The sequence below is a fragment of the Eschscholzia californica genome, unplaced genomic scaffold (assembly GCF_041429995.1).
Source record: "Eschscholzia californica isolate CP2 unplaced genomic scaffold, dmEscCali1.0.p SCAF_1, whole genome shotgun sequence".
NCBI lineage: Eukaryota > Viridiplantae > Streptophyta > Magnoliopsida > Ranunculales > Papaveraceae > Eschscholzia > Eschscholzia californica.
This window is the reverse complement of record NW_028238198.1, coordinates 48,490,837-48,516,442: the sequence shown is the minus strand read 5'-3', so window position 1 is coordinate 48,516,442 and position 25,606 is coordinate 48,490,837. Positions and strand designations below refer to the sequence as shown.

Below are 25,606 nucleotides of genomic sequence, written 5' to 3'. Positions count from 1 at the left end.
ATTTACTTTAATTGCATCACGACCTTTTTATCTTGTAATTCTCCTCTATTTATTTTCCTCTCCATCAATTCCCCCCCTTTTTTTTTCGACAATTAATCTTTATCTATATCAAGTTTTCATTTTAACTATTATTTTATATGGTGTGACCGTGTGAGAAAAGCGTCAAAATCCTATTTTGAATAGTGACATGGAGAATGAGAGAATTTAAATCCTCTTACCTACTTAGATACGATAATCTCATAAAGTATTCTTTTTTCTCATGAAAAATATTAATCTCCTCCCTAAATCTTGTCACACGAGCAAAAAAAAAACTAAATGTTGATTCTTTATCCAAGATGTGTAGTTTTCAAAATTTTAAATAATACTTTAAGAAAATAAAATTTTCTACCATTCGAATAAGCTTTACTTAGAAAATGCAAAGTTTATTATATAATAATGCCACATATTAACCACGATAAACTATTTTTTCCAGAGTTAAATTACATCAACTTTTAATTTATTACTTTTCGTATACAAAAAAACCTTTCAGCTCTTTGAAAGAGCCCTTAAAAGAATTTGGCGCTGGACCTCTAAATTGTCAACCACGATCCTGATTGTAAGTAGAAATACTTTATAGAGACCCTAGGGTAGCCCAGTCTAGAATGGGATCCTGGGCACCCGTTGAGTGGTGAGTATGAATGAAATTCAAATTAGTCAAACAAATTGAACAAGTTAACTTAGAATGTATCCTTAATTAAAAAAAAAAAAAAAGTTAACTTAGAATGTGTGTGTGCGGCAGGCAACACTAGTCGGTGTACATAAAATTGTTGAAAATTTTCTCCCCGCACTTCCCAGTACGATCATATTACCGAGCTCAATTTAACCACTGGTAAGAAGTAAGAACTAAGAAGAGCCTTTTGTTTGGCTTGGGAAGAAATTTTACGACGGATTGACGGAGCAGAAAAAAGTTTTCCCGCGACACCTGCCCGCGAAATTGCGGAAAATATTGTGAATAGGATTTTCTTCTCCGGCACAACTGTTCATATTCCTCCCTTTCTCTCTTTCCAGCGTACTCTTTCCTCTCTCTCTCTCCCTCTCTATCTCTGACGGTTCCATGAAGAGATTATGCTAATCTCAGGTAAGTTTTCAAAACCCTAAACTCTAACTAAATCCGTACTGTAACTTAGGGTTTTTCAAAACCCTAAAATCTGATCAATTGAACCATGTTGAGCGAGAATCAGTTCTTTTGAACGAGAAATAACTACAAAGGTGAAATTGTTGACTACTTTGACAAGCTTTGTCTAGTTGTATAAAAATCGAGATTTCATATCTAATTGGAGTAAGCTTCCGATTTTGATATGCACCAAGTTCTTCTTGGAAATTATTTTGATTCTTCACTCAATCAGTGTATGTTTCTTCGAACTTAACTCAATTTCGGTCGATTCGAATAAGAAACTGAGATGCAAATGAAAATTGATTAGAACGAAAAACCTAAACTGATCTATTGAGAATGAGAGACAGAAATGCTAAACAGTAGCTACAAAAACAGAGATGAATATAGATAGAGAAAGTTTTTAGTGAGAATGTACTTTATCTTATGCAAGAAAAAAATAAGGTTCCATAGATTCACTCTCGAAAGTTATTGTTCAGTCTGGCACTCTGATGTCCATATCTTATGCACCACATTCTTTAATTTTTGAACTACCGAATCTGTTTAATAATATCTGATTTCACTCGAACTAATCGGGTATGGGTGTGGAAAATTTTGGTATTCGCATTCTTCAATTTCCATATGAGCATACCTAATTGGGCAATATCATAATGAGTATACCAAATCTCCGGCAAGATTGCAAATGTCTTCTTTGTCTCTGTCGAATGTCGTCTAGGATTTCAGTTCAAAGAGACAAATGGTCTTCTTTGATTATTAGAAATAAAGGGGCCAATTCTTTTGGACCCTATAAAATCCCAATGCTAGTATAGCAATATTGGCAAAACAGGGTCCAATGAAGTATGAAATGTAGAAAGATTTTTTTTTTTAATTTTGTAAAAGACCCCACCGACCAGCTCCATCCTCATAAATTTCCCAAAAATTGTCAGTTCTTATAATAAAGTTTTTATTTTCTGAATCTTCTGTGCCAGCTTTCTTCTCTCTCTTTCTCAAAATGACATTTTTGTTTAGGTTTCAAACTTTCTCTGATAGGTATATGATTATTATAGTTCTTATTTAGTTCATTTTTACATTCTTCAGATACATGTTTGACGGTAGTTACTAGTTGGTAACGAATAAGGGATACTAAAAAGTATCGTACTGATAGTCCCCCAAAGTGAAGGCTCAATTTGCTTCATCCAAAACCCTTGAGATCATAAAATAGGACCCATCGGATTAACCTACATTTTACATTGTTGGTATGGTAACAGTGGCAGTGCAACCAAATGCAAATCGCTCTTTGCACATAGCCTAGAGGTATTCAGAGATACCTCTGGAAATATTTTGTGGCCATTTACCAAGCTTGCTTTATGCGATACTGAGAGCTGAATCAGTCAGTTACCACTAGGAAACTGAAGAGGAGCAATGGAAGTGATTTCTGCAGCTTGCGCCATGGAGTGGAGCGTCGAGCTCGAAAAGGGTCTTAGGTCTAAGAAACCTGGTAAGCAAGCTCCCCTTGCTAATATAGGGTTAGCGAATTGTTTTGGTTATTATTTCTCTTTCTAACCGATGATTTTACTGTACTAAGGAGTTTCTCTTGAATGAGTTTTTTTTTAAATACTGATGTAACTTACTTATATTTCAGTCATTTTTTTTTTAAACCAACGAATATATATTGAACAAAAAAAATAAAGAACATTTAGCTAGTTGTTTGGACGCAATATTTTGTTACTCAAGTAGTACTTATTGAAACAACTAATGATTATTGGATACGAAGAGTGGTTTATTCGCTTTCATCCTTTCTTCTGGAGACTATTTTGGATGGCACAACTTGAAATCTGTTACTACATTATAGCTGTAAATAATAATGGAATACTTCAGTATTTATAAAGAAATAAGTCAAACAACTAATAATATCACTAGCACCTTGCGTAGAGGTAATTGCATTTATAAATGATACCTCTTCTGCTCGAATCAATATCAATTTTGTTTTTCGTTTGAAAAATATTTCCAAAATTCTTCCTCGTAAAGAGATTTACTATATATTGTTTCCTTACAGGCCAACCAATTGCGTCTATATTACAACTCGGGCGTAGACTTGAGCGCTGGAGCAAAGAACCTAGCTATCCAGTGGCTGTATTGAACATGTTTGGTTTAGTTCATGGAGTGGACAGGCTGTTCGCAAATACAATTCTTCTACGTCTTGCAGATGCATTTAGATCTGGGGACAAACATACCAGACTTTGTGTTTTAAAGATTTTTCGAATAGAGCTGAAGCATCAAAGGGAGAAAGGAAAAAGATATAAAGGAATTTTAGCTAAGGAGAGGATACACAACTGTCTAGAGATGCTTAAAAGAGTGAAGATAGTGTTTGACACTGGGGATGTGGAATCCAGAGCATTAGCTTTATGTCTACTTGGTTGCTGGGCTGTTTTTGCGAAGGACAGTGCAGAAATACGTTACATGATATTGTCAAGCTTAAGATCATGCCATGTTTTGGAGGTGAGGTCACTAATCCTTGCTAACGTCATATATCCTGTTGAAGATAGTCCCTAATTTTCCATCTGTTTAGTTGTCCTTCAACTTCCTCCTCTTCCCCTTCCTTGTATGGGTTTTCTCATTCAAATTTATTCTACGTTAGAAGGGAAAAGAAAATTAAGCACTTTTGGCACGTAGAAGAATCAAACATAGAGTTTCTTAACAGAAAATTTTAGACACTGGTGTTTTGTGGGATAATAAGAGCTACGGCTTTCTATGAAGTTTACGTATAATATATTAAACTTATCCAACAGTCTCTTTAGGATTATGCCTTATTCCCGTTTTGAACACTGAGTTCTTGTTGTAGCTGAGTATGTTTCCTAGGTTAACTAATGGTATCCATATAAGTATATAACAGAAAAGTACATCAGACACACATGCTATTTGGGTATCCTAATTAGGATATGTGTTGCAGATCCTGGTGGGTAAACTGAATGTTCAAACTTACCTTCTGCTAATTGTTTCTTGTTAGTGTTTAACATCCTATTGCAAACAGAAGATGATTGCATGTATTCATTTTGATGTCAGGTAAAAGCATCAGCATTTGCTGCCGGTTGCTTTTCTGAGTTGTCAGAGGATTTTGCATCTGTTGTGTTGGAGATGATGATCAACATGGTCACTTCACCAAAAATATCACCCACTTTTAAACTAGCAGGAGTTCGCACTTTCTCAAGACTTGGGTGCTCATCATTACTTGCAAGCAGAGCATACAAGGTAATAATGTAGTACGTTCATTCCAATTAATCACTTTTCATGGAGTAAATAGTACACTAGTATATCCTATAAAAAATATTTTCTATCTGTAGAAGTATCAAAATATTGCTTATATCTGTCATAAGGATCACTAAGATATATTTTGAGGATGCCGACAAGCGAACACTCACTTCCATGTCAATAGAGCAAAGGAAGCTCAGTTTTGTCGTGTTTGATGTCACTTATTCAATTATGGCCATGCTATAGCATTTAATTTTCCTTCCCGCAGACAGGTAAGAAGTTGGTGTCGGAATCTTCCGAGGATGACTTCACAATTGAGATGTTAGTGTCACTATCAAAGCTTGCTTCCAAGTCGATGTTTCTGATCTCTGAGCAGGTACTTTTAATTGTTCAAGCAGTTTGAGTACACATTTATAGTTTATTCGGGACTAAGTGATCAAGGGCTTTTACTTTGCTGGACAACATCTCTCTGCCGATGCTAATACCATGAAATATTTGTGGAAGATATCATTACTTTATGTGACTATTAAATATTTACGTAACAGAAGCTGAGCCAAGCCATTTGTATAGTTTGTGCCTATATTAAGTTATTAAAACCTCAACAAATTTGAGACTTATCCATCATTGTGATTCCTGGATGCAGGTAGACTTTCTGTTAGCATTCATTTCAGAAAGATCTGCTTCTTCTGTGCAAGCAATGGCATTACGATGTTTGAATTTCCTTGTGGCGAAAGGAGTTATTCGTCTTGTGAACTCAAATCTACTCAAGACATTGTTCCATGTACTAGATGGAAACTTCACATTGGGTTCACAATGTGTAGCACTTAAGATATTGCGTAAGGTCATTACCTGCTGCCTCAATGTCATTATTTTTTTTTTCGTTTTCTCTAAAATTGAATGTAATAAATCTTAAAAGGCTTCTTGGTAAACCTGCAGATATTCAGGAGTCCGGGGCCCATTGCTCACGTGGAGATATCTGAAATTGTTAAGTTGGTAAAATCTATTCAGATTGCAGCTATATCTCCTGTCCCCTTAAAAAGATCATTGGCCCTCCATCTTCTTGTAGATATATCTCTCCATCGTCCCATGCCAATGGAAATCATATCTACTGCAGAAGGTACAGTGCATCTCCCGTCCTCGGTCGTTTTGTTGTTAATAGATCGTATAGAGATGCTGGTAAAGCCCGTATTAAAGACTTGTGGCACTGCCTCTGAACTGAAAAAAGAATGCAAAAATTTGCTCAATCTTGTAATTGATTTGGTGGAAGATCAACCAGCAACGGGGGTTCTTGCTTTTGATAGACTTAGATGCATAGTAGAATCAGTGCTGGGCTTATGCATTGGTGAATCGAGCATAAGAATAACAGGTTCTTCTCGTGTTAATGTGAATGCACGACTCAATGGTAAAAAGTACGTTTGCGTTGCTTCAAAACTCGTTTGTTGCATGTACAAAATTATTGAGTTTTGCTTGGGACCACTTAGTCAAGCCAGTACAGTCACTGACCAAATGCATCAGTTAGCAAAGCTTCTTCTCAAACTCATGGACCAGAGCAGCTCATGCAATCAAGGTTTATGCATCAGGTACTTGTTTATATTACCTTCTTGTGTTACATGGAGTTACTTGGGGGATAAGAATAGTGAGAAATGTAACATTTCTAAAGAGTTGGGCACATCTAACTTTGATTGTTGGGTGGATCATGAAAGACTCAGTCTTCAATATATGAAAAAGCTCATGGCAGGAGAAAATAATTGGGCTGCCTATAGTGCTGGAAAACGGGCGGCATGCCAAGGAGCTTGGTTTGCTGTTGCATTCATGTCGGGGCAATTAAGAGTTAGGGTGCAATCAAATTCTTGTGCTTATTGGTTAAAGTCTCTGGCTCTATTTGCTCAAGCTGAATGCACTATCCTGCTGCTTTTTGGCGCAGAGCAAGTAAGTAAAGTATGGATTGGACCTTGTAGGGAAGCTTTACGGGGACTTTGTCGAGATCCTGCTTGGAATGCTAACCCACATAGTTATATTGACGGGATTTCAGAGGCTTATACTGGTATTTGCTCTGCAGCTGAAATGTTGGCATGTGCTACTAGATCCAACCAAAACTTTTATTTCCAGAGGTGGTTTTTATCTCTAAGATCTAAGGTTCTACAGATCATCATCGACGTCCTGAAATTCTTGAGTTCCAATACATGCAATGGCGGAAACATTAGCAACATTTTGCGGGTTGAAGCCAGTGAGGAGGTTGGGACCTTGAGAGCTGCACAAGATTTCCACTTACTTTCATATAATTTAACAAGATTCTCATTTCAACTGAGTAGGTTGGTTCGTGAATTTGATCTTCTTGGTACATCTTTCATGGGTATGGATTCTGAAAGCCATAGAACCATTTCAAGGCTTGCACTTGGTTGTTCATTCTTGGCCTTTTGTACAGGTTTTGTTCTATACTATCCTAACCTGTATGAGAAATGTATGTTAGAGTATTTGGAGAACTCGATGAAATGTTCACATTTTTCCGTGCTAAAAGATGTAATTGAGAGGTTGCAGCACATAGATAGTGAAACTAGTGATAATCTAAAGGTCTTTTTGACTTTAATTGAAGAGCCTGACATTTGCTTCCATTGTCATCCGAGAGCAGTAATATATAAAGCTGGACTCAAAGAAACAGAAACTCTTGCTGTTTCTAGATTTGCTGTGTTGGAAGTACTACGCCTCAGAGAAGAGGCAAAGGGTATAAGTGATCAAGAGGCGTCATGTCATGTATCCAGGACAGGGGTGCAATTTTTGTCGGAGATACTTAAAAAGTGGATGAGAATACCATTTCAGACCCCATCCTTCTTCTTTCAAGTAAGGTATGCTGCTCAAATCCTGCTTTCTCAGCTTTCTTCTTTTAGTGTTTCTAGCTTTGGTAGTATATTCTAAAGATGTTTCTGTAATGGTAAATATCATGGAATTTTTCGTATTAATGCGGTCGATGATCTTTCATCTGCCTCTTATGTTATTTTTCATATATTGCTTCCTAGGAAAGGAGTTTACTATACCTTGTTAACTATCTTGGATAAATAACATTAAATTTTGCCCTGCCCCAAGTGTGGTACTTATTTCTTGTACTATTATGATGTTAATATATAAATTTATTATGATATAAAACTTCTGATATTTGCATTTGTTTCCACTTCAGGCCTTGCGCTGGTGCAGAATTATTTGCCTTCCATTCTGATACAAGAAAATCTGAAGAAATATCCATCTTACCTGGCTTCCACCTCGCTCTAAATCTCTGCCTCCAAATGAAAGATAAACCGCCTAATCATCGTGTAAAGATCACAAAATTATACTGTATTCTAGCTTGTAGACCATCCTACCAGAAGGATGGGTGTTATGTAGAAAGTAAGGAGCAAACACGATCTGATTTTCGAGCTTGGGAGAGCGTCGATGCCGTGGATCTGAATGAGAAGCTAATGCTTTATGTAAGGGAAGGTATGAAAAAGAAAAGTGGTAAAAAGCAAGGTAGGACTTGTGGTAATGGTGGGCTGGTGTGGTCTTGTGTGAGTTTTGAGGCGAATGAGAGAGGGCAAGGATTCTCGACTTGTTTGCTGGATGTTTCTGCGTTTCCAGTTGGTTCTTACAAAATCAAATGGTGCAGCTGTTGCATGGACAGTCAAGGTTCTTATTGGAGTTTAGTCCCTCTGAATACCGATCCTCACTTTACCGTGAAGGAACCACCTCCAGTTTCAGGTTGATCATTTTTGTTGGATAATCGTTATTATTTAAAAACTATCGTAAGAGAAGCTAATTTTGCCACTGCTGTTCTAGTGAAATCAGTTTTTTTATCACCTTAGTGAGGTGTGGCTTATTAATACCCTTCTGTGATGTGTTTATCATGTGCAGGAGAGCCAGTGTCTGCGTGAAGGATCTGGAGTTGAAAGTTGACCCCTCATCCTTCTTCTGGACCCTAATGCTAAGTTATCCAAATGCTGAATTCTGAACTCCATGTTTATTGATTCACCTCTGCTACCATTGTCGCCGTTGAGGAACCTCTGTGATCTATATATACATACCAGAGTTCAATATCCAACTCATTTTTTTGAAGACGCGGTGGATGCGTGAACTGGAGAGAGACAGAGAGAGACCATGCTAGGGACATGGGTGGTATGACCAAGGCTGGTACCATGTCAGACATCCATGATGTGCCCGATGCTGGTACGCTTGACACTGATCGTACAACACTGAAATTCATACTTGTATGTAATATTTATGTGACTTGTTTCATATTAGTTTACTTAATATGTAACCCTAGTTATAGCAATTTTGACATGATCATGGGTTTCCGTTTCTTAATTTAGTACAATGTCACAAGTAGAGCATTCAGATATAATCCAATTTTCTTAGCGGTATCAGATGTAATTTTATCTATCTCTAACGAGGTTCTTAAACATAGGTCTCGAATGTGAAGCTCATTTTGAGTAAATAGCAACATGTATGTCTGTATTCTGGTGAGGTCCAATAGACACCAGTTGAGTTAGTTAAGACCGAGTCATAAAATCAGCATTATAATTTATTTGTCAATAGAATATGCTAAATGGTCTCAGTATATTGTGTCATTTCGGAAGTCTATTATAGGGATTATATTAGTATATGGTATTGCTATGGGAACCTTAGCAATACTTTGGACCCTGGACAAGCTGCTAAATGAAAGTTCTATGGAAGCTTAAAACTATCCCTAGAATTCACCTTTTAAGTCCTACCTACTATGATACAATATGATAGATGTTCCCCGTCTCTATGTTATGTCCCTTTTGGCACTCTTATAATGAGGAAGGACATCGTTACAAGCATTATAGCTTTTCTAAAACATTTGTCAAATTCAGAATATGTATGATTGGATCTTGAATTGGCATGCCATAGAGCATGATCAAAACATAGTGAGTAATATTTCTTTATGGGCTAATATTGTGTGGCATATTTAGAAGCATACACATCATATGCAGGATGCTTGTCTTAAACCTCCATAACAATGGGTTCTCAAAATTTTTTAATAATATTAATTTTAAAATTAATGTCAATGTCTCCTTTACTTCAATTGTTGATGTCGTTTTTGTCGCCCAGACATGACCAACTCACCAAAATGGCTAGCTTCCAACATAGCCCCTTTTTCATTTTTCCGTTAGTCACCGGCTGGCCACCGCCCGACAGCTGGAAAAAAAAGTAAAACTATTTTTTCCTTCTTCACCTCCAGCCAATAACCACTATCATCTTTTTTTTCTCTCTTCTTCTGTTTGTATCTTCTTCCTTTTCCTTTCCTATCCTCTATGTTCTTCCTCTAATCTCCCCTCTTTCTTTTCTCTATCTCTACTCTTTGTCCTCTTTGTTGCGACAAAGTAGATCTACTGATCTCCGGTAATGACGACCTCCACTTTCACATGACAAATTAGTAGATTTCCTGTCGCAATGAGAAATACGAAGGAGGAGCTTCCCTTTGCCGAGGATGAGTTAGAGAGAGATTTGAGCTTCAGGAGTGGAGCTTACTCTGGTTGTTCTCCCCACTTCATGCCTCCGACCAGGGTAGGGCTCAAGTTGTGAAGTTGGCTCAGATCCAACTCTCATCTTGCCTTGAGGTGGAGTTGGACTCGAGGTGCCGAGGTGACTCCTACTGACCTCTTTCCACTGTTTCAGGATTAAAGTAGGGCTCTTACCAAAGTTGGTTCAGATTCACCCTTTTGCTTGCCTATGAGCCAACGCAGTGTTCAAGGTGCCTAAGACGTTTGTGCCGACCTCCCATATTAGGACTCTGGTGGCAAAGTTACGTGCGATCCACTTCCCTGATGGCTTTGATAAAAGTCTCCCTACATGGATTGTTTGGTCAATATGTTGATTTCTTGACTTGGTCAAAGCTGATCAATATTTTGTTCATCAGTATTGTTGCTCATGGTCACTATTATAACCACCGAATCAAGAATCATTGTATGCATAACAAGCGAAGAAGGGGCTACAGGGCAGTTTTAGGTGTTATAGAGTGGGGTCACAATCGTGGTTATGAACGAGTGGAGATCGAGGGAGATAATAAACAAGTTATCAAAGCTTTAAATGTCGCCTTTAACCAATGTCATTTGACCACTAGAGTAATAGAAGAAGTGATGCAATTTAAGAGAACATGTCCTACTCTTTTGTTACCCAGACGTGTCATGTGAAGCTTTAGCAACACATCAAGGTGACAGGATTCGAACCTACGACCCTCTATATCCAAAACAGATGCGCTGATCAAATTGCCCTACTCCTTGTCTCACCTCACCGGAGTCTGACCACCCGATCGTTGGACACTCAAACCGAACTCGCCCACCAACTTGTTGGAAAATAGGGGCTTTCAAGTACTTATACTCACAAGGCCAACAAACATATTTTTGTAAGCGTACTTTTGGGTGTCCACCCTTCTGGTTTGCAGGGTCTCACGCCCGAATTCTTTTTAAGTGCGCCAACTTGATGGCCGCCACAACTCTCAAGGCAGATGTAGTTGACCTTCTAGAACGCCTCGTGGCGTTGGCCGATTGTGTATCCAAGAAATATAATTTAGAAGAGAAACTATAGAGAAGTGATATAGTATATCTTCGTTTTTCTGTATGTTTTACTTTGGCCCAGTGTTGTCACTATAGGTAACGGTCCCAAATAGATTTGCAATTTCAACAAGTTATTCCCAAGTTTCAACAAAAAAGAAAAACAAGTTATTCCCAAACAAGTCACCAGCTTCGATAATCGTTAACAGTTGTTGAACGATTGGTGAAAATGGGAAACTTGGGTCGATTATCAACAGTTGCTATTATCGTTGCAATATTGGGTATCTCCAAAGCTGTTAGCAAACAATATGGATTAGATAAAGATGCAATTGTTCAGCTTTTTCGAGATTTATCAGATCGATTAGGGTTTTGGGCGATCCCTCTCTACGTTTTAACTCACACCATTACTCTTGCCCTCTGCTTGCCCTATGCTGTTTTCTTTGAGGCTGGAGCTTCTCTACTCTTTGGTTTCTTCCCTGCCGTTCTATGCGTGTTTTCTGCTAAAGTTTTTGGTGCTTCTCTCTCTTTTTGGATTGGAAGGTCAGATCTCCTCTCTCTCTCTCTCTTTCTTTATATTAAAACCCTAACTTATTTACTTAATTCCCTTCCTCAAATAGATCAAATTTTGTAGATTTTGTTTGTTAGAAATTGAGATTTGAACGTGTGAAATTTGATGCTAGACTCTTCCTAGTATCCCAGTTCCAAAGAAATGATCTTGAGACAAATTTTAAGAATTTGATTATGCCTTCTCAGAAGGAATGCCTATTGTAGATGGGTGGTTGGACACAGGTAGTACCACCGTCACATTTGCAGTTGCACTTATATTCAAAAATTTTGTTTTTCCAACTTTAGCTCCATAGCGTCTTCAACGAGCTCGTGCACGCTCTGCATTTGTACTTTTGTATTGAATTTTGTTGTTATGTTTTGGGTGGACGGATTAAAGGTGTAAAAACGCCACAGTCTAGACTCTAGAGGCTGATGACTTACTAATGCTACACAAATTGTCTCACTCAGCTCAATTAGGAACCAATACGATATATGGCTAACCGTATTAACCGACGATAGATAACTCATAGGGACATTGCATATCGTAGATACATCATGTGCAAAAATGATATGTGGAGACGAAGCGCATCGCCTTCGTTGTCCTCTCGCTTTGAGTTTCTTGAGCGTTTCTTTTTATTCTTTTTGGTATATCTTGGTGGATAGCAGGATTAGTCAAACAGCACTGTTAGACTAGAGTGGTCTAAGTTGAATTTGGAGTTCCCAAGAAGAGTATAGGATCTACGGAAATGCATCCGACATGTTATCATTTGGATCACTTCGATGACTAGGCCTATGTTTCTTCCGGCCGATTCCTTAATGTATGATGTCCTAATTATTCAGTTGATTGCTTTCTGCACCCAAGTAGGGCTGTGGAAACAATTGTAACATCTACGAATGCATTGCGGAATGCAACTAGGGCAGGCCAAGTTGTTTTAGAGTGTCAAGAGAATCCTTCCTCTGGGTAATTAAGGTTTTTCCCCGAGCCGTAAGAGAACTTAGGCTTCTCCGTGGCCATAGATTCATAAAGAGTTCATTGGTTAGATTGCATAGATTGATCATCTATTATTTGGTAACATCTTACTTTTACTCCATCTTCGCCACTTATCATTGACTTTAGAGTGGTAAGCACTGTTGTTACTAGAAGGAATTATGTATATCGAGTTAGATATTCTATACTCATCCTTTTTAGAATACACAAAGTATCTATGTAACAATGAGTAAGGGTTTTCTTTATGTTTGCTGACCAATGGTTGAGATTTATCTAACAACTTATATTAGAAAGATCTAACATATACTAAAGAGAAGAACTCAATTTAGCATCTTTTCATTTATGAAATCAAAATCTTTTAAACATGTCAAGTCCATAATATAATCCATAAAGTATCAGTTCAATATAAACATTGACTTCCTCAACTATTAAATACGAAATTCTCTTCCCATTCTTTTTGCAAGGTTAGAATATTTTCCTGAACTGACTTAAAATACTTCTCTTCAAAATTTTCTTTCCAAGAATAATTTGTTTTAAATCAACTTTCTCTTATTAAAGGGTCATCTTTCAAAATTAATGTCGCGTTTGAAATCAGATTTTCGTCGTGTCCTAGGCTATACATAGTCATTTGATATCCTGCTGCTAGGCTGAAATTACCAAATACCAATCACGCTGTGCTCTATAGTCTGCCATTACACATGCGTGTGAAGGTATTCTCTAGTCTCTACCATTCCTAGACCAGACTATGTGTCATCTCTGTGTTTGTCTTGAACTGAACTAATTTTTGGTTTTTTGTTATTTTACGCGGCATTCCATGTTTATCATTAGTGATCGTATTGGTTTTTTATTCAGGTTTATCTTCCGTAGATCAAGCTCGGCAATGGAATTGGCCCAGAGAAATAAGTACTTTCACATTCTGAGCAGAGGAGTTGAGAAAGACGGGTGGAAATTTGTCCTTCTTGCTCGGTTCTCACCCATGCCATCCTATGTCATCAACTACGCTTTAGCTGCTACCAGAGTTAGTTTCCTTCTGGACTTCTTGCTCCCGACAATCATTGGAGGCCTCCCAATGATCTTACAGAATACATCCATCGGCAGTCTTGCTGGTGCTGCTGTAGCTTCAGCCTCTGGTGCTAAGAAATCTCAAGTTTTGTCTTACCTTCTTCCTGTGCTCGGGATAGTATCAAGCATCCTTATCTCCCTAAGGATCAAGAAATACTCATCGGATATAACCGCCGAACGTCCATCTTCTGGCAAGAATGTTACCGAGCAGAAGCAGGAATAAATCGAAGCGATGATAGCTTCACTACCGGCTTACATCTCTTCACACCTTTCACTAAATGACGACATAAAAACTGGCTGGTTTCCAATCATTTTTACTGAAAATCAGCTGTGTTGTTAATGAGGATGTAGTTTGTATACAATAGCAAACAGTTTGCTGAACGTAATCAACCTAGACACGGAAGCTTTTGCTTGAGGGTATACCCCAATGTGAGTTTTTATTTTCAAAGTAAGATTCGCTCTAATGAATAGACATTTTGTATGTTTTTATATATGACGTTTAGAAGGAAGATATCTTCTCGCCTTCGAGGTTCCTAAACGAATTACCCAAGAGCTGTTCATGTTACATAGTTTTAATGGTTGTCAACATCATACAAGTCTCCAAAATTAAACAAAAAGAAGAGAAGATAAAATCCAGAAAGTCAATATGAAAGACTACAAACACTTAGGTTTTGGTGAATTAAGAGAAGCAGAGCTGGAAGGCCTGTAATTTCAGCATATAACAATTTTTCCAAGTCAAAGAATATGAGAAGTGTTCCATCATCATTATTACAGGCAAGAAGTTTAATGGTATATTTATCAAGCAACTTCATAAACATTTTCCCACCCACCACACTGGGTGGTAATTGTTTTTTCCATTCCAAAAACCAAATGCTTTTTTGAAAGTAAACTAAATTTAGCTAGTTCCTTAACAAAAAAAAAAAAAAAAAAAACTAAATTTAGCTAGTTTTTATTTTTTTGTGCAAGTTAGATACAAAATTTAGTTCGAACTCCTTATTGACTCAAGATGATCATCTTCTCTATTCAACTTAATTTGTTAAGGCTGAATGTTTTTGTCAAGATGGAGGATTAAAAAAGAAGAGAAAAAGTTTAGATTCTTTCTCAATAATTGAAAGCACTAAATAGTGAGGTTGAAGGAAAAGCAAACGGTAGTACACCTCTTTTTAATGAGAAAGGCGCAGCCCCAACTAAAAAACGAACTTGTGTGCCCAAGTTATAAATAGTATATAATACCTTGCTGCAAAAAAAATAAAAATATAATAAGATAAAAGAATATCATGAAAGCCAATTCTGATTTGCCCCATATATTGATGTCATCTAATTTGTAAAAGTAACACCAACTACCTACATAGTTAAGGATATGGATGAGAAAATGGATCGTTTAAAATACCCAAGTTTTTCAAATCAAGGCAATGATTTTGTCATTCCACTAATCACAAAATATTTGTTTTATATTGAAGGTAGTGGTGAATTGAATTGGTGGACATAATAATTAACACTCCTTGGTTTTCCTTATCTACACCTATACTAGTGGTTTCCATTTCACCTCACCTAATCCCACCTAAACCTATTAACCCCACAAGCCTTATTTTATAGAATTATTCAAGAGAGAAAAAGGAGAGAGATTGTGAAAAAGAGTCCATTCTTCCTCTTAACAATATTCTTTTTTTCTTGCTACTAAATAAGATAACAATAATATACTACATTTAGGAACTTGGAATAAGATGGGTCATAAAAATGACCCTTTCAATATTCAAATACCATACAAACCCATAACAATAAATAAAACTAAAACTAGATCTTTAATGTTGACAAATCAACCATATGTCACTATTATTATTTATTTTGTGAAAGGTTGGTTTCATCATTTTCTTTTGATTTTTAGTGTATCTCTACCAATATTTGGTTTCCTTCACTACTAATAAAACATAAACAAAATATACAAAAACAGTAGACGATTTACAGGTTGACGATTATATATTTTAGTCAGATTAATGTAAGATTAAACACTATATTAAATTTTTTACTTTTGTATATGTTAATTCCCTTTATACTGTGAGTGTAATTTTTTTTTCTCTATTGTCTCGACTCCCGTGTCAATCTAAAATGATAAGAATGTTACCAAAAGTTTTTTAAAACTTTTCAGTAGAAAAATGCTAAAAAAAGTCAAATTGTGACAACTGAAAATGAAATAAATAAATTAATTAATAATTGTGGTATCATAAATATGACTTATAACAACTTTTACTTAGGGAACCCTTCGACTCATTTTATACAACATTTATTGACTAAATTCAAACGAGAAAAAAAAAAACAAAAAAGCAAAATATTATCATATAAAATCAACAAATATGAAAGGTATAGGTTGTCAGTAAGACGCGGTAGATATAAATGATCACGCGGTTGCTGATGGCATCGCAATTTACCTTCTACTCCTTTGAAGTAGTAGTAGTTGAATTGGATTTGGAATGATTCGTTTCTTGCCTAATTAGGAGAAACTTCTTAGAGGTTATTGTCGAGTACTAACTGAATAGTTGATTTGTGTAACAACTTCTTTAAAATAGTCAAAAAGAGGGGCTCGTTCTTGGAGACTGTCTAACCATATTGATCAAAAGTTCTCTTTATGGAAATCAAACTTTGTGGATGTCTTGTGAGAGAAATCTTGTGCTAGCTGTCTTAGATCCTTGGTCAATGTTGGTGCCCCACAATAAAACACACCTGTGGTAATTCAATTTTAATGCCAAAAATATTAGAACCAAATTAAGGTCAAACAACAACTATGCTAGCGCCAAAAAAGCTAGCGGACCCGCTCGGCATTTACTTGATCCGTTGCGGTGGGTTGACTAACTTTTTCGAGCCGAACATAATTTTTAAAAGTCAAATGGGAGAAAAATGAAGTAAATAAGAAACTCACCGACTCGAGAATCTTTATGATTAAGAGCAATCCTCTTGTAGACGTTACGCCAATTAGGTCTAGCAAAATGAGATTTTACTCGTGTTCCAGACACCACATCGAGCCCATGTTTGGCGTGGTTGAGTGATTGAAGCATGGCTATGAGTGCTGACCTAGCGTCACCTTCTTCGTACACACTTGTACAATAATTGTGAAGTTCTATCACTCCCTTTTGGTCCATCTCTGCAACCTCATTCATCACGCCTTTGAACCAATCAAATGAACCTTGTTCACGTGTGACCCAATAGAAATATGCCCTCCTTGTTTTGAACCCTTTCTTCTTACTCATACTCCCACCATTAACACTATTATTAGGAGTAGATGATGATCCTAGAATCTCATTAGCAGCAGCAGTCTGATCTTCTTCTTCAATTGCCTTCATGTTGTTTACAATATCCTTAAGAATGCTTATCATTGGGGTTGCACCAATCCCTAGCCCTACCAACAACACTACTTCGTATTTCTTGTAGTCTTGTGCTGGTGCACCGAATGGACCGTCTATCAACACCTTTGGGAAACTGCAATTATTTTCCAACAATTTAGTAATCACACGTTTTAATTTGATCGACATATTACTCATCTGCAATGGGCCCAATAATCTATCACCGCTCTTCGATTTCTTTTTCTTTTTATAAAAATAGAAGTTAATGGGACACCGATAATATACAACATATATAGTTGTGATGGTGTTTGTTTGTCTTTATATTCTAAATCTGATTCACCTGAATTTGAAATATCTGACTTTGAAATGACTAAAAATCAATTAAAATCAATCATTCAGACGAATCGCAGAAAAAAAACAACATTCTGAAATATGATCCGTATGCGACTCAAATCAGATTTCATATTTGACTTACAAAACACACACACTTCCACCGTCTAAGAGGTTTTGGTATTATTTGATTTTCTTAGTTTGAAAGTTGACTTAATGTACATAAGAAAACTTATATATATATATATATATATATACAGTTGGGACCTTGGGTTATTGATTATTAGAATTATTCTCTTGGCAGAGGAGTCACGTGAAAAATATAGTCCACAACTAGACTCCAAATGGACATTGTCGTCTTATGATCTAGATATATAAAATGTGCATGGACATGGTCGTGCTCTTCCTCGATAATACAATGAATTAATAATTAAATGAAATATATGTAAAATACCTTGGGTTATTCTCTCCTTGCTTGAAATCAGCCCTAAGTAGCCCGCTCTTTCCGGCGGTTGGGGGCTGACACACCTGTTTCCATCATAAAAACCCACCCCCCATGTTTAGGATCGAATGTACTTATGATTATTAATTATCCAAAGATAAATTATAAGAATAAAATCGTAAACATACATCAGAAAATACAGTCTTGAGCTGTCGTGTCCAGTCTCCTAGAGTTCGAATGTGGACACTTAAGTAGTCCTCTCCTGGTGCCGAAGTTATGGAAAAGGGATGCCTGTTTTATAATATAAAAATGATTTAACTTTTATTTCATTATATGAATAATCAAAAAGAAAAAGAAAAGCCAAATAAAAGGGTTAATAATTCACAAACCATTCAAAAGGGGAGACGGCCGAACAATTCACGAACATGTATTGCCCGCTTTTGTATCTGAAGCCTTGAGGTTTAGACATATGTAGTGCTAATACATTTCCAGGATAAACAGCAACCTTAAAAAATAATTAAGCATGATTAATTAACCATTAAACCTTAATTAGAAATATAAATATATTCACGAACAATATCGATCATTAAACTTCTACCCACATACCTTAAGTATCTTGACTGGTTTGATACTTGATCTGAATAATCGAATCAATCTTTCACATAGATAAAGCGTTACGGGGACCATCAAATACATCCATGTCTGCCATCAAAATGAGGAATACTATTTAATAAATAAAGTAATTAACTTTTCAAGTGCTAAATCTTTTTTTAGATCAATTTGGTTAGTGATTAATTTGATTAATACTTACAGTTCTCTTGTACCATTCTTTGGTGAGATAGAGTTTGACTCCATGGACAATGAGTAGAGCGTATACGATGACGAATAAGTGGTGGGAATACCAGAACATATTGAATCCTGTTAACCTATTGAAAGGCTTTGGGAGTTTAATCCTGTTTCTTCTGAACCATGGGGTAGCAAAAGTGAATGCTATTGCCATCAACACCACAATTAAAATCCCTGTCACTCCTTCTATCCCCTTCACAAACCACCAGTAGTTTTGAGGTTGATTATCCCCAAAGTAAGGCTTCAACGGCTTATACTTTTCTTCCGAAGCGTGCAAGAGGAGTGGAAAATCGCATGTTAAATGAGCTCCTGCGTGTAAGGCTACCCCAACTGCAATTCCAGCTGCAATTACCTGTACAATTTAGACAATTTAGACGCAGACGAGTTGGATTCAGATAATTAAAAAACATGTCCATAAATAAATTTGAGTTTGGAATTAAACTAACCTTGTGGAAATTGAGGTTATCGTCAAAAGGAACAACAACACCTAACTTTGTTCTGTTTCTGAGCCATGTAATGGTGTTGCGACAAACTGGTAGTAAAATCAAGGCCATGTTGAATTTGAGTGTCTCGGCGGCACCTTTGGCCGTGCAAACACAATAGCCCATGACATGGAAAACGTACTTGTTTCGATACTGAACGAATTTGTAAGCGAAGAGTCCCAACATGATACACAACCACAGGGATAGAACCCAAGCCCTTTGCCAGTTATCTAAGATAAAGTACTTACTCCTATGGTACCACCTTCTCACTGGATTAGGTTCTTTTGTTGGTTGAAGCTTTTGACTAAGCATTTGGCTCAGGTTTCGACTTTCTCCTCCTCTAATTGGTTGATTTGGAGCTTGTAATAGTAGCATCTCCAAATTATGAATCTATTATCAATTTTAACAAATTAGTAGTTAATTAGTAATCTTGAATTCTTTCTTCTTCTTTTTTTCGAACAAGACAAAATCGAAAATCAAAACCTAAAAATTAAATGAAATTACCATGATATAACCCATGTTGTCTGGATCAAGCTCCTCCATAATTAAAGCAGCATATTCTTCTGCTTGTTTTTGAATGTTTGAGAGCTTATTTGCAGAAGCACTCAGACTAATAATCTGCACCCAAAATTTCCCTTTTGTTAAGATATTGAATTTGGTAAGTAATTAAACATCATCACTCTCAAACTAAATTCAATCTTATTTTACCTCTCTAACTTCTTCTTCTGTGATTCTTCCATCAGCATCTTTATCAACCCTATATACCAATTTTCTCATTAAATTCAATAACTCCAAAAAATATAAAATTAAGAAACAACAATTGATGAAGTAATTAAAATCAAGAATTACATGTCAAAGAAAGTCTGAAGTCTAGAATCAAAGCTTTGATCAGAAATCTGCTCCCAAAATTCTCTCAATTCTGATTTGTTAATTGAATCTCCTACTATATTTCTCCTTCTAGCAAGTGCATCAAATAACTCAAGTGCAAATTCTTTCGAATCTCTGTTCATTCCTGATAATTTCATATCCAAAAATGAGAATAAATTAGGTCAAATTTCTAGTTACTACTGTACTAGTTTAGGTAATGAGTCTTCAGAGTTTTTTTTTTACCTATGCATTCGCCGAAGAGAGAACGGGAGAGTAATCCATTAGTTTTTTTTGTCAAATCATTGAATCTTTCCTCAACGGCGAGCCAACCGGCGCCGCCGTCAGTCTTACTGATGAATTTAAGACTTTTTAAGGCGTGAGCGGCGGCGGATTTTGTACGATCAAAACGACCAGCGGCGGTAGAAGGTCTTTTATTGATAGAAGCAAGACGACGAAGTTCCTGAGAAACTTGTTTGAATCTAGAAGAAGCATTTCTCATAACTGAAGAACCAAATGAAGATCTCTTTTCTAGTGTTTTAGCTAACAGAGTAATTTCTGGATCTTCATTATCTACTCCTCCAGCAGTTTTAACACTATGAACAGCAACTGAATCATCATGAACATCTAGTGTGATTTCAACATAAGCTTCATCATCGTTAGATCTACTAGTACTACCTCCATTAATTGAAGACATCAAGATCTGTTCAGGTTGTAAGTTGAATCTAGCACTTTTTCTACTTCTCTTATTCAATGGTCCACTATAAGAAGAAGCTCTTTCACTTCCGATGCTCTCTGTGTCTGAGTGATAATCATAAAGACTCCCTGATTTTCCATCCTCTGTGTTCACCATTGATGAACGGAATGAATTTCTGAGTTTTGCTTTCTTCAATGAAGATTTGGTTTTCTTAGAGAGAGAAAGTGATTTTTTAGAGAGAGAGAGAGAGAGAGAGTAAATTTCAGAGATATTTTCCGTTCGTTTTTTTTGGCGCTCTTTGGTTTGGGGGATAAAATGAGAGGAAGTTGTGCTTTTTTATACTCCAGTCTCCACTAGTCCATATGAAATGAAATGTTAAAAGCATTAAGGGTGTTTGGTAAATGGTCAAAAGTCAAAACAAGGGGACTAAACAAAACAAAAAAGGGATACCACCCCATTATGCGGATTCCGCGGCTTAACACCAACAACTAATCTTCTTTTTCTTGTCTTTTTTCATTATAATCTCGATTTAATTACTGACTATGATTGTACCAAATTGTTAACTTATGTTTTAGTGTTTATGGTATTTTACAGAGTAATTTCCATTCTCCAAACTTTAGTAGTTATTGACGTCGTCTCTTTTTAAATACCCATGCAAATCCACGTATAAGGTATTTTATTGGGCGAAGTTTCTACGAACTTATTCAAAAGGTCTTGATCTTTACTAAAATTTTAGCGTATACATATAGTTAGGTTCTAGATCTTTAGGCAAGCTCTGTAAGACTACTACATTAATTCTTGTGTTATTTGTCATTATTGCATTTCTTAGTTTTTGGCATCTTTTTACAGTGGTTTGGTTTATTTGTACGACTTAGATGTCTCGTATTTTTCGAAAAAGTGTTTCGATTGATGAGATTTGGTATGATATTTATGAGATCGATGATATTTAATAATTATTCATTTATTATCATAAACTCGAATTACAATTCCAATTTTGTATTAGTCTTTAGTGATTTTTTTAATTTTTTGTGAAAATTTCGTGTGTTTCTATTAATCTGTACAAATACTACGTACCCAACTGAAACTTAAAAGAGTTGATGGAAATTTAGAACAAAAGATCTAGAATATGAAAACTAGTTTATTCTAATAAATGCATTGTCAACATAGTTCACCATGGATTGACGGGAGAAGTTTCGTGGTCAATGGAGGATTTAAATTCTCATCCCCCATTTATTTCAAAAACGAAAAAAAAAAGAATCGCATCCCCATGTGGATGATCTAGTTGATCTTTCACCACTTTTTTTTTTTTTTGATGAAGGTTCACCACTTGATTAGCCTAATGATTGTCTTCAACTTTCAATAGATTAGTAAGATACATTTCAAATCTTTGGAGGTGGTGCTCCTCCGAACCATCTATGATCTACCCATGCAGAGAAAATACAATGATTATTTATTTTGACTGGAAGGAGGCAGAGGGGTCCTTATCAAACATATAGGAAGCTCTATCCAACCCCTTCCTCATAAGTTGACTGGTAATTTAGGTATCGTTCGAAAACCAAAAATATAAATACGTTTATTTGTAGTAGAATTTCTTTTGGTTTAAAAAAGTAAAATACTATCAAAATTATATTTGACAAAAATGTTATTTATAAGTTAAAAAGTTAATGTGATAATCCAATTTACTTTTCTATTTTTATTTTTCTTTTACTCATGGAGATACTTGATTTTAATTAAATGTATTAATGATTTCCACGATTACTCTTGTATACGAAGTGGTGGTAATATTAGTGGTAGTGACAGTGCCTTGAGGGTATGGTTATGAGGTTTGGTGGTGGTGGTGGATGTATGATGGTGGCGGTGGTGGTGAAGGTACGATGGTGGTGGGCGTAAGAAGGTGGTTGTAGTTAAGGTGTGTTGTGGTGGAGGTGTATGATAGCAGTGTCAGTAATAGAGGTACGGTGGTGGAGGAGGTACGAAGGTGGTGGTTAAGGTGTGGTGGTGGTGGTTTAGGTATGGTGGTGGGAGAGGTGCACTGGTTGTTGTGGTGGTGGTGGAGGTACATTGGTATGGTAGAAGTTTAGTTGTGGCAGCAGAGTGTGAGGGGCTGAAATCGCGAGTCAAGAAGTTAAGAGGACCGAGTCGTTGACCGGAAGTCAGACTTTTCACATGTTAATATTTTTATGGACACCGACGTCGTCTTTGGCCTTAACCTGTGACAAGAAATGAAACACACGTGACCGTAAGATCCTTGGGACACAAGGATGGTGCCGGCCTAAGGGGGCTCCTACGGTCAAGTCAGTAAGCTTGACAAGTAATAAATACGAATTGTAAACCAGAGATCGAGCTACAGAGTTATTTATCTGAGCATGAAGATCGTCGGGAGAAAATGTGATACAATCAGGTGTATACTTGCCTAATTCTCTAGTCGTCGAGGGAGATAAAATGCTTGCACCCTTTGGTCATTGGGAGAGAGAAAGATCGGTTATCTTCCCTTGATCAAGTGGTCGTCAGGAGAGAGAAAGATCGGTTGCTCTTCCTTGATCAGGTGATCGTCTAGAGAGAGAAACATCAGTCGTCTTCCTTAATCAGGTGGTCTGGAGAGAGAAAGATCAGTCTTTTTCCTTAATTAGGTGGTCGTATGGAGAGCGAAAGATCAATCGTCTTCCTTGATCAAGTGATCGTCTGGAGAGAGAAAGATCAGGCTGAAGGAGTTGAAGGAGATGTCCTTCGACCAAGGTGACAATGCGAACAATTTGTCGGATAGGACAATTGATGTGGAAGATCATCAAGTCCGATTGATTTAGGGATCGTAGAGTTGTAGCTAGAGACCAACTACGATCGTCGAATTACGAAGTAATTCGCGGCTAACTTCGATCGGATCCTACAACGGGTTACACATAAGAGTGACAAATTGATCTAGGATATGACTAGTGGGAGTGAGATATAATCATGGGAGTGTCCCATAAACATATCTCATAGGCCTAAAAAGGAATTAGGCAAAGATAGTACAAAAAGGCCAAAAACAGGGTTTTTGGGCCTAGACCGGTTCGGGTACTTCTAGGACTCGGATTGGGCTGAATTTTGGAGGGTTAGTTGCTGATATAATAAAAATTATATCTGCCAATTTTCGTGGTGTTTGAGCACCTCCTCCTTAGGGAATTGAGAAAATATCAATAGTTGCTATTTTCGACTATTTCCCTAAATCTTATTCTAAAGGGTGTTTTAGGAAACCTAAAAGGAGGTGGATTCTTATTAGGGTTCTATATAAACACTCTTAGGGCAGAGAATAAGGTGTGAAATTTCTCTCAAAGCTTTCTTACTCTACCACATCAAGTAGAGAGGAGAAAGTGAGCTAATTCCCATTAACTATCTATCTAGTCAAGAAGAAAGGAGTTCTTCTCTTCCAACCACCATTGGTGTGCTAGCTATACAACAAGGTGGGAGATCAAATTGATTGCTCGTGTCCCAAGTAGAGGAGCTACACTTGAAGCTCTTGATCTTCTCATAAGCAATTGGAAAGGTTCGAGGGAAAACTAGCGAACAAGGTATTTATCTTTCTAGTTTTAATTAATGATTATCATAGGTTTATGCATGTGATCCTGGGATTACTAGTGTAGACATTAGATGTCTTAATTCCGCTATAAACACTAGTAGAAGGGTGTAAAACCCAACAGTGGCGTCAGAGCCTCTTGCAATTAGCCTATCTTATCTAAGTTTTGGACCAATTCCATGCTTTTCTAGATAGATTATTGTGTTTAAAAGTGTTTAAAACACAAAATTTTTGATTAATTTTGAATAAGATTCAAGTATTTGTCAAAAGATTTCAAAATTTGTTCTTGAAAAGAATTTCAAAACCTAAAATTTTGATCCAAATTGGTTTGATTAAAAGAGTTGTTTTTAAGTTTTTTGGAAACTTGTGAAAAACAAAATTTGGAAATTTAGAATAGTTCTAAAAGAATTTGAAATATTTTAGAAGTGTTTCAAATTTTGGAAAAAGCAATTTAAAATTGCAACAAAAAAAAAGGAAACTATTGAGTTTTTTAGAAACTCAATAGGTCCGGCCAGGAAGCTTCCTGGCCGGACCAGTAGCCTGGAGGACGCGTCTGGTAGACGCGTCCCAGATTACTGTTGGATGCGTCTGAGGACGCGTCCAGCTGCTCCAGGTCGCGTCTTCCAGACGCGACCAGTAGCTTAACCAGGACGCGTCCAATAGCTACTACCAGACGCGTCTTGGAGACGCGTCTGGGGTCCTGGGTGTCTCGGACTAAGTCCGAGACACCTAGTGCTGGTCCGGTCCAGCACCAGATGCGTCTAGGATGCGTCTGGTGCTTGGACTAGCGTCCTGGCTCCGGCCAGGACGAGATCAGGCCTATTGGCCTCGGCTCGGACATGCCGGCCCTATGGGCCGTGCCATATCCGGACCTTGTCCAAGCCCTTTAGTGGGCTTGGGCCGGGACTTGTCTAGGACTTGTCCCGGGTCTTTTCAAGGCTTTTCGGACCACGAAAAGGGACCACTATTCGAGTGGGAGTTTTGTCCAAATTTTCTCCCAAAATTCCAATCCAAATATTTCCGAAATTAACCCGGGCCATTCAAGGCCCAAACGGAATTTCTCTTTAAAATCAAATTTTAAAATCAAACCAAGACACACCATTAGTCTAATCTTTTGATGTAGACTTAAGGTGCGTACATGACATACGGATGTCGACAAAAGTATCTCCCGGATATACATGCATATATAATTGATAGCCTTGAAATATATTATATGATTGCATGTGATGTGAATGCGGAAACTAGTATGGCCATAGAATTTATTTCTTATTCTTGTTTTGAGCACGGATGGGTGCATGTTTTGTAATAATTTTAATTTCAAGTTTACACGATCTGCGAATCGTTTGAGTCTTGTAATTAGAGTTTAGGGTTTATGAGTCCATTGATGAAACTCAAGGAAGAAATCCAAAGGCGAGTGGGAGAAATCAATGGAGGTTCAAAGACGGAGATCTAGACGAACTAAAAGGCGAAACAAGAAGCAAACCAAAGGAGATTAGATCTTCTAGGTTAGGGGCCATACTAGGATCCATATGTGCTTGATTTACTTT

The 25,606-nt window shown here is 37.0% G+C and overlaps 3 protein-coding genes across 8 annotated transcripts; 2 read left to right on the top strand and 1 right to left on the bottom strand.

Annotated features, from left to right (window-relative positions):
* Nucleotides 1-575: 575 nt before the first annotated feature.
* EMB1895 (ARM repeat superfamily protein) lies at nucleotides 576-8,837 on the top strand. 6 transcript variants are annotated; one of them, XM_086653929.1, is made up of 11 exons: nucleotides 576-723; nucleotides 761-1,117; nucleotides 2,228-2,627; nucleotides 3,186-3,628; nucleotides 4,193-4,378; nucleotides 4,647-4,754; nucleotides 5,022-5,219; nucleotides 5,315-6,803; nucleotides 7,008-7,221; nucleotides 7,551-8,104; nucleotides 8,258-8,837. In XM_086653929.1, the coding sequence occupies exons 3-11, from the start codon at nucleotides 2,552-2,554 to the stop codon at nucleotides 8,275-8,277; spliced, it is 3,288 nt and encodes a 1,095-aa protein (XP_086510055.1). In that variant the 5' UTR covers nucleotides 576-723; nucleotides 761-1,117; nucleotides 2,228-2,551; the 3' UTR covers nucleotides 8,278-8,837. The 6 variants fall into 6 exon arrangements, with proteins under 6 accessions (XP_086510055.1, XP_086510056.1, XP_086510057.1 ...); XM_086653930.1 differs by having other exon boundaries at nucleotides 4,651-4,754; nucleotides 5,315-7,221; XM_086653931.1 differs by having other exon boundaries at nucleotides 577-671; nucleotides 779-1,117; nucleotides 4,651-4,754; nucleotides 5,315-7,221.
* Nucleotides 8,838-10,911: 2,074 nt separating this feature from the next.
* LOC147567300 (SNARE associated Golgi protein family) lies at nucleotides 10,912-14,051 on the top strand. Its single transcript, XM_086653926.1, has 2 exons — nucleotides 10,912-11,457; nucleotides 13,304-14,051. Exons 1-2 carry the CDS (start codon nucleotides 11,147-11,149, stop codon nucleotides 13,734-13,736), a joined length of 744 nt encoding a protein of 247 aa, XP_086510052.1. The 5' UTR covers nucleotides 10,912-11,146; the 3' UTR covers nucleotides 13,737-14,051.
* A 1,649-nt stretch (nucleotides 14,052-15,700) lies between these two features.
* LOC147567299 (respiratory burst oxidase homolog protein C-like) lies at nucleotides 15,701-20,895 on the bottom strand. The gene is made up of 12 exons (XM_086653925.1): nucleotides 20,059-20,895; nucleotides 19,798-19,960; nucleotides 19,657-19,705; nucleotides 19,453-19,566; nucleotides 18,913-19,338; nucleotides 18,432-18,818; nucleotides 18,227-18,322; nucleotides 18,010-18,125; nucleotides 17,809-17,911; nucleotides 17,633-17,706; nucleotides 16,428-16,984; nucleotides 15,701-16,231 (listed from the first exon to the last, which is right to left on the bottom strand). Exons 1-12 carry the CDS (start codon nucleotides 20,663-20,665, stop codon nucleotides 16,122-16,124), a joined length of 2,802 nt encoding a protein of 933 aa, XP_086510051.1. The 5' UTR covers nucleotides 20,666-20,895; the 3' UTR covers nucleotides 15,701-16,121.
* Nucleotides 20,896-25,606: the final 4,711 nt, after the last annotated feature.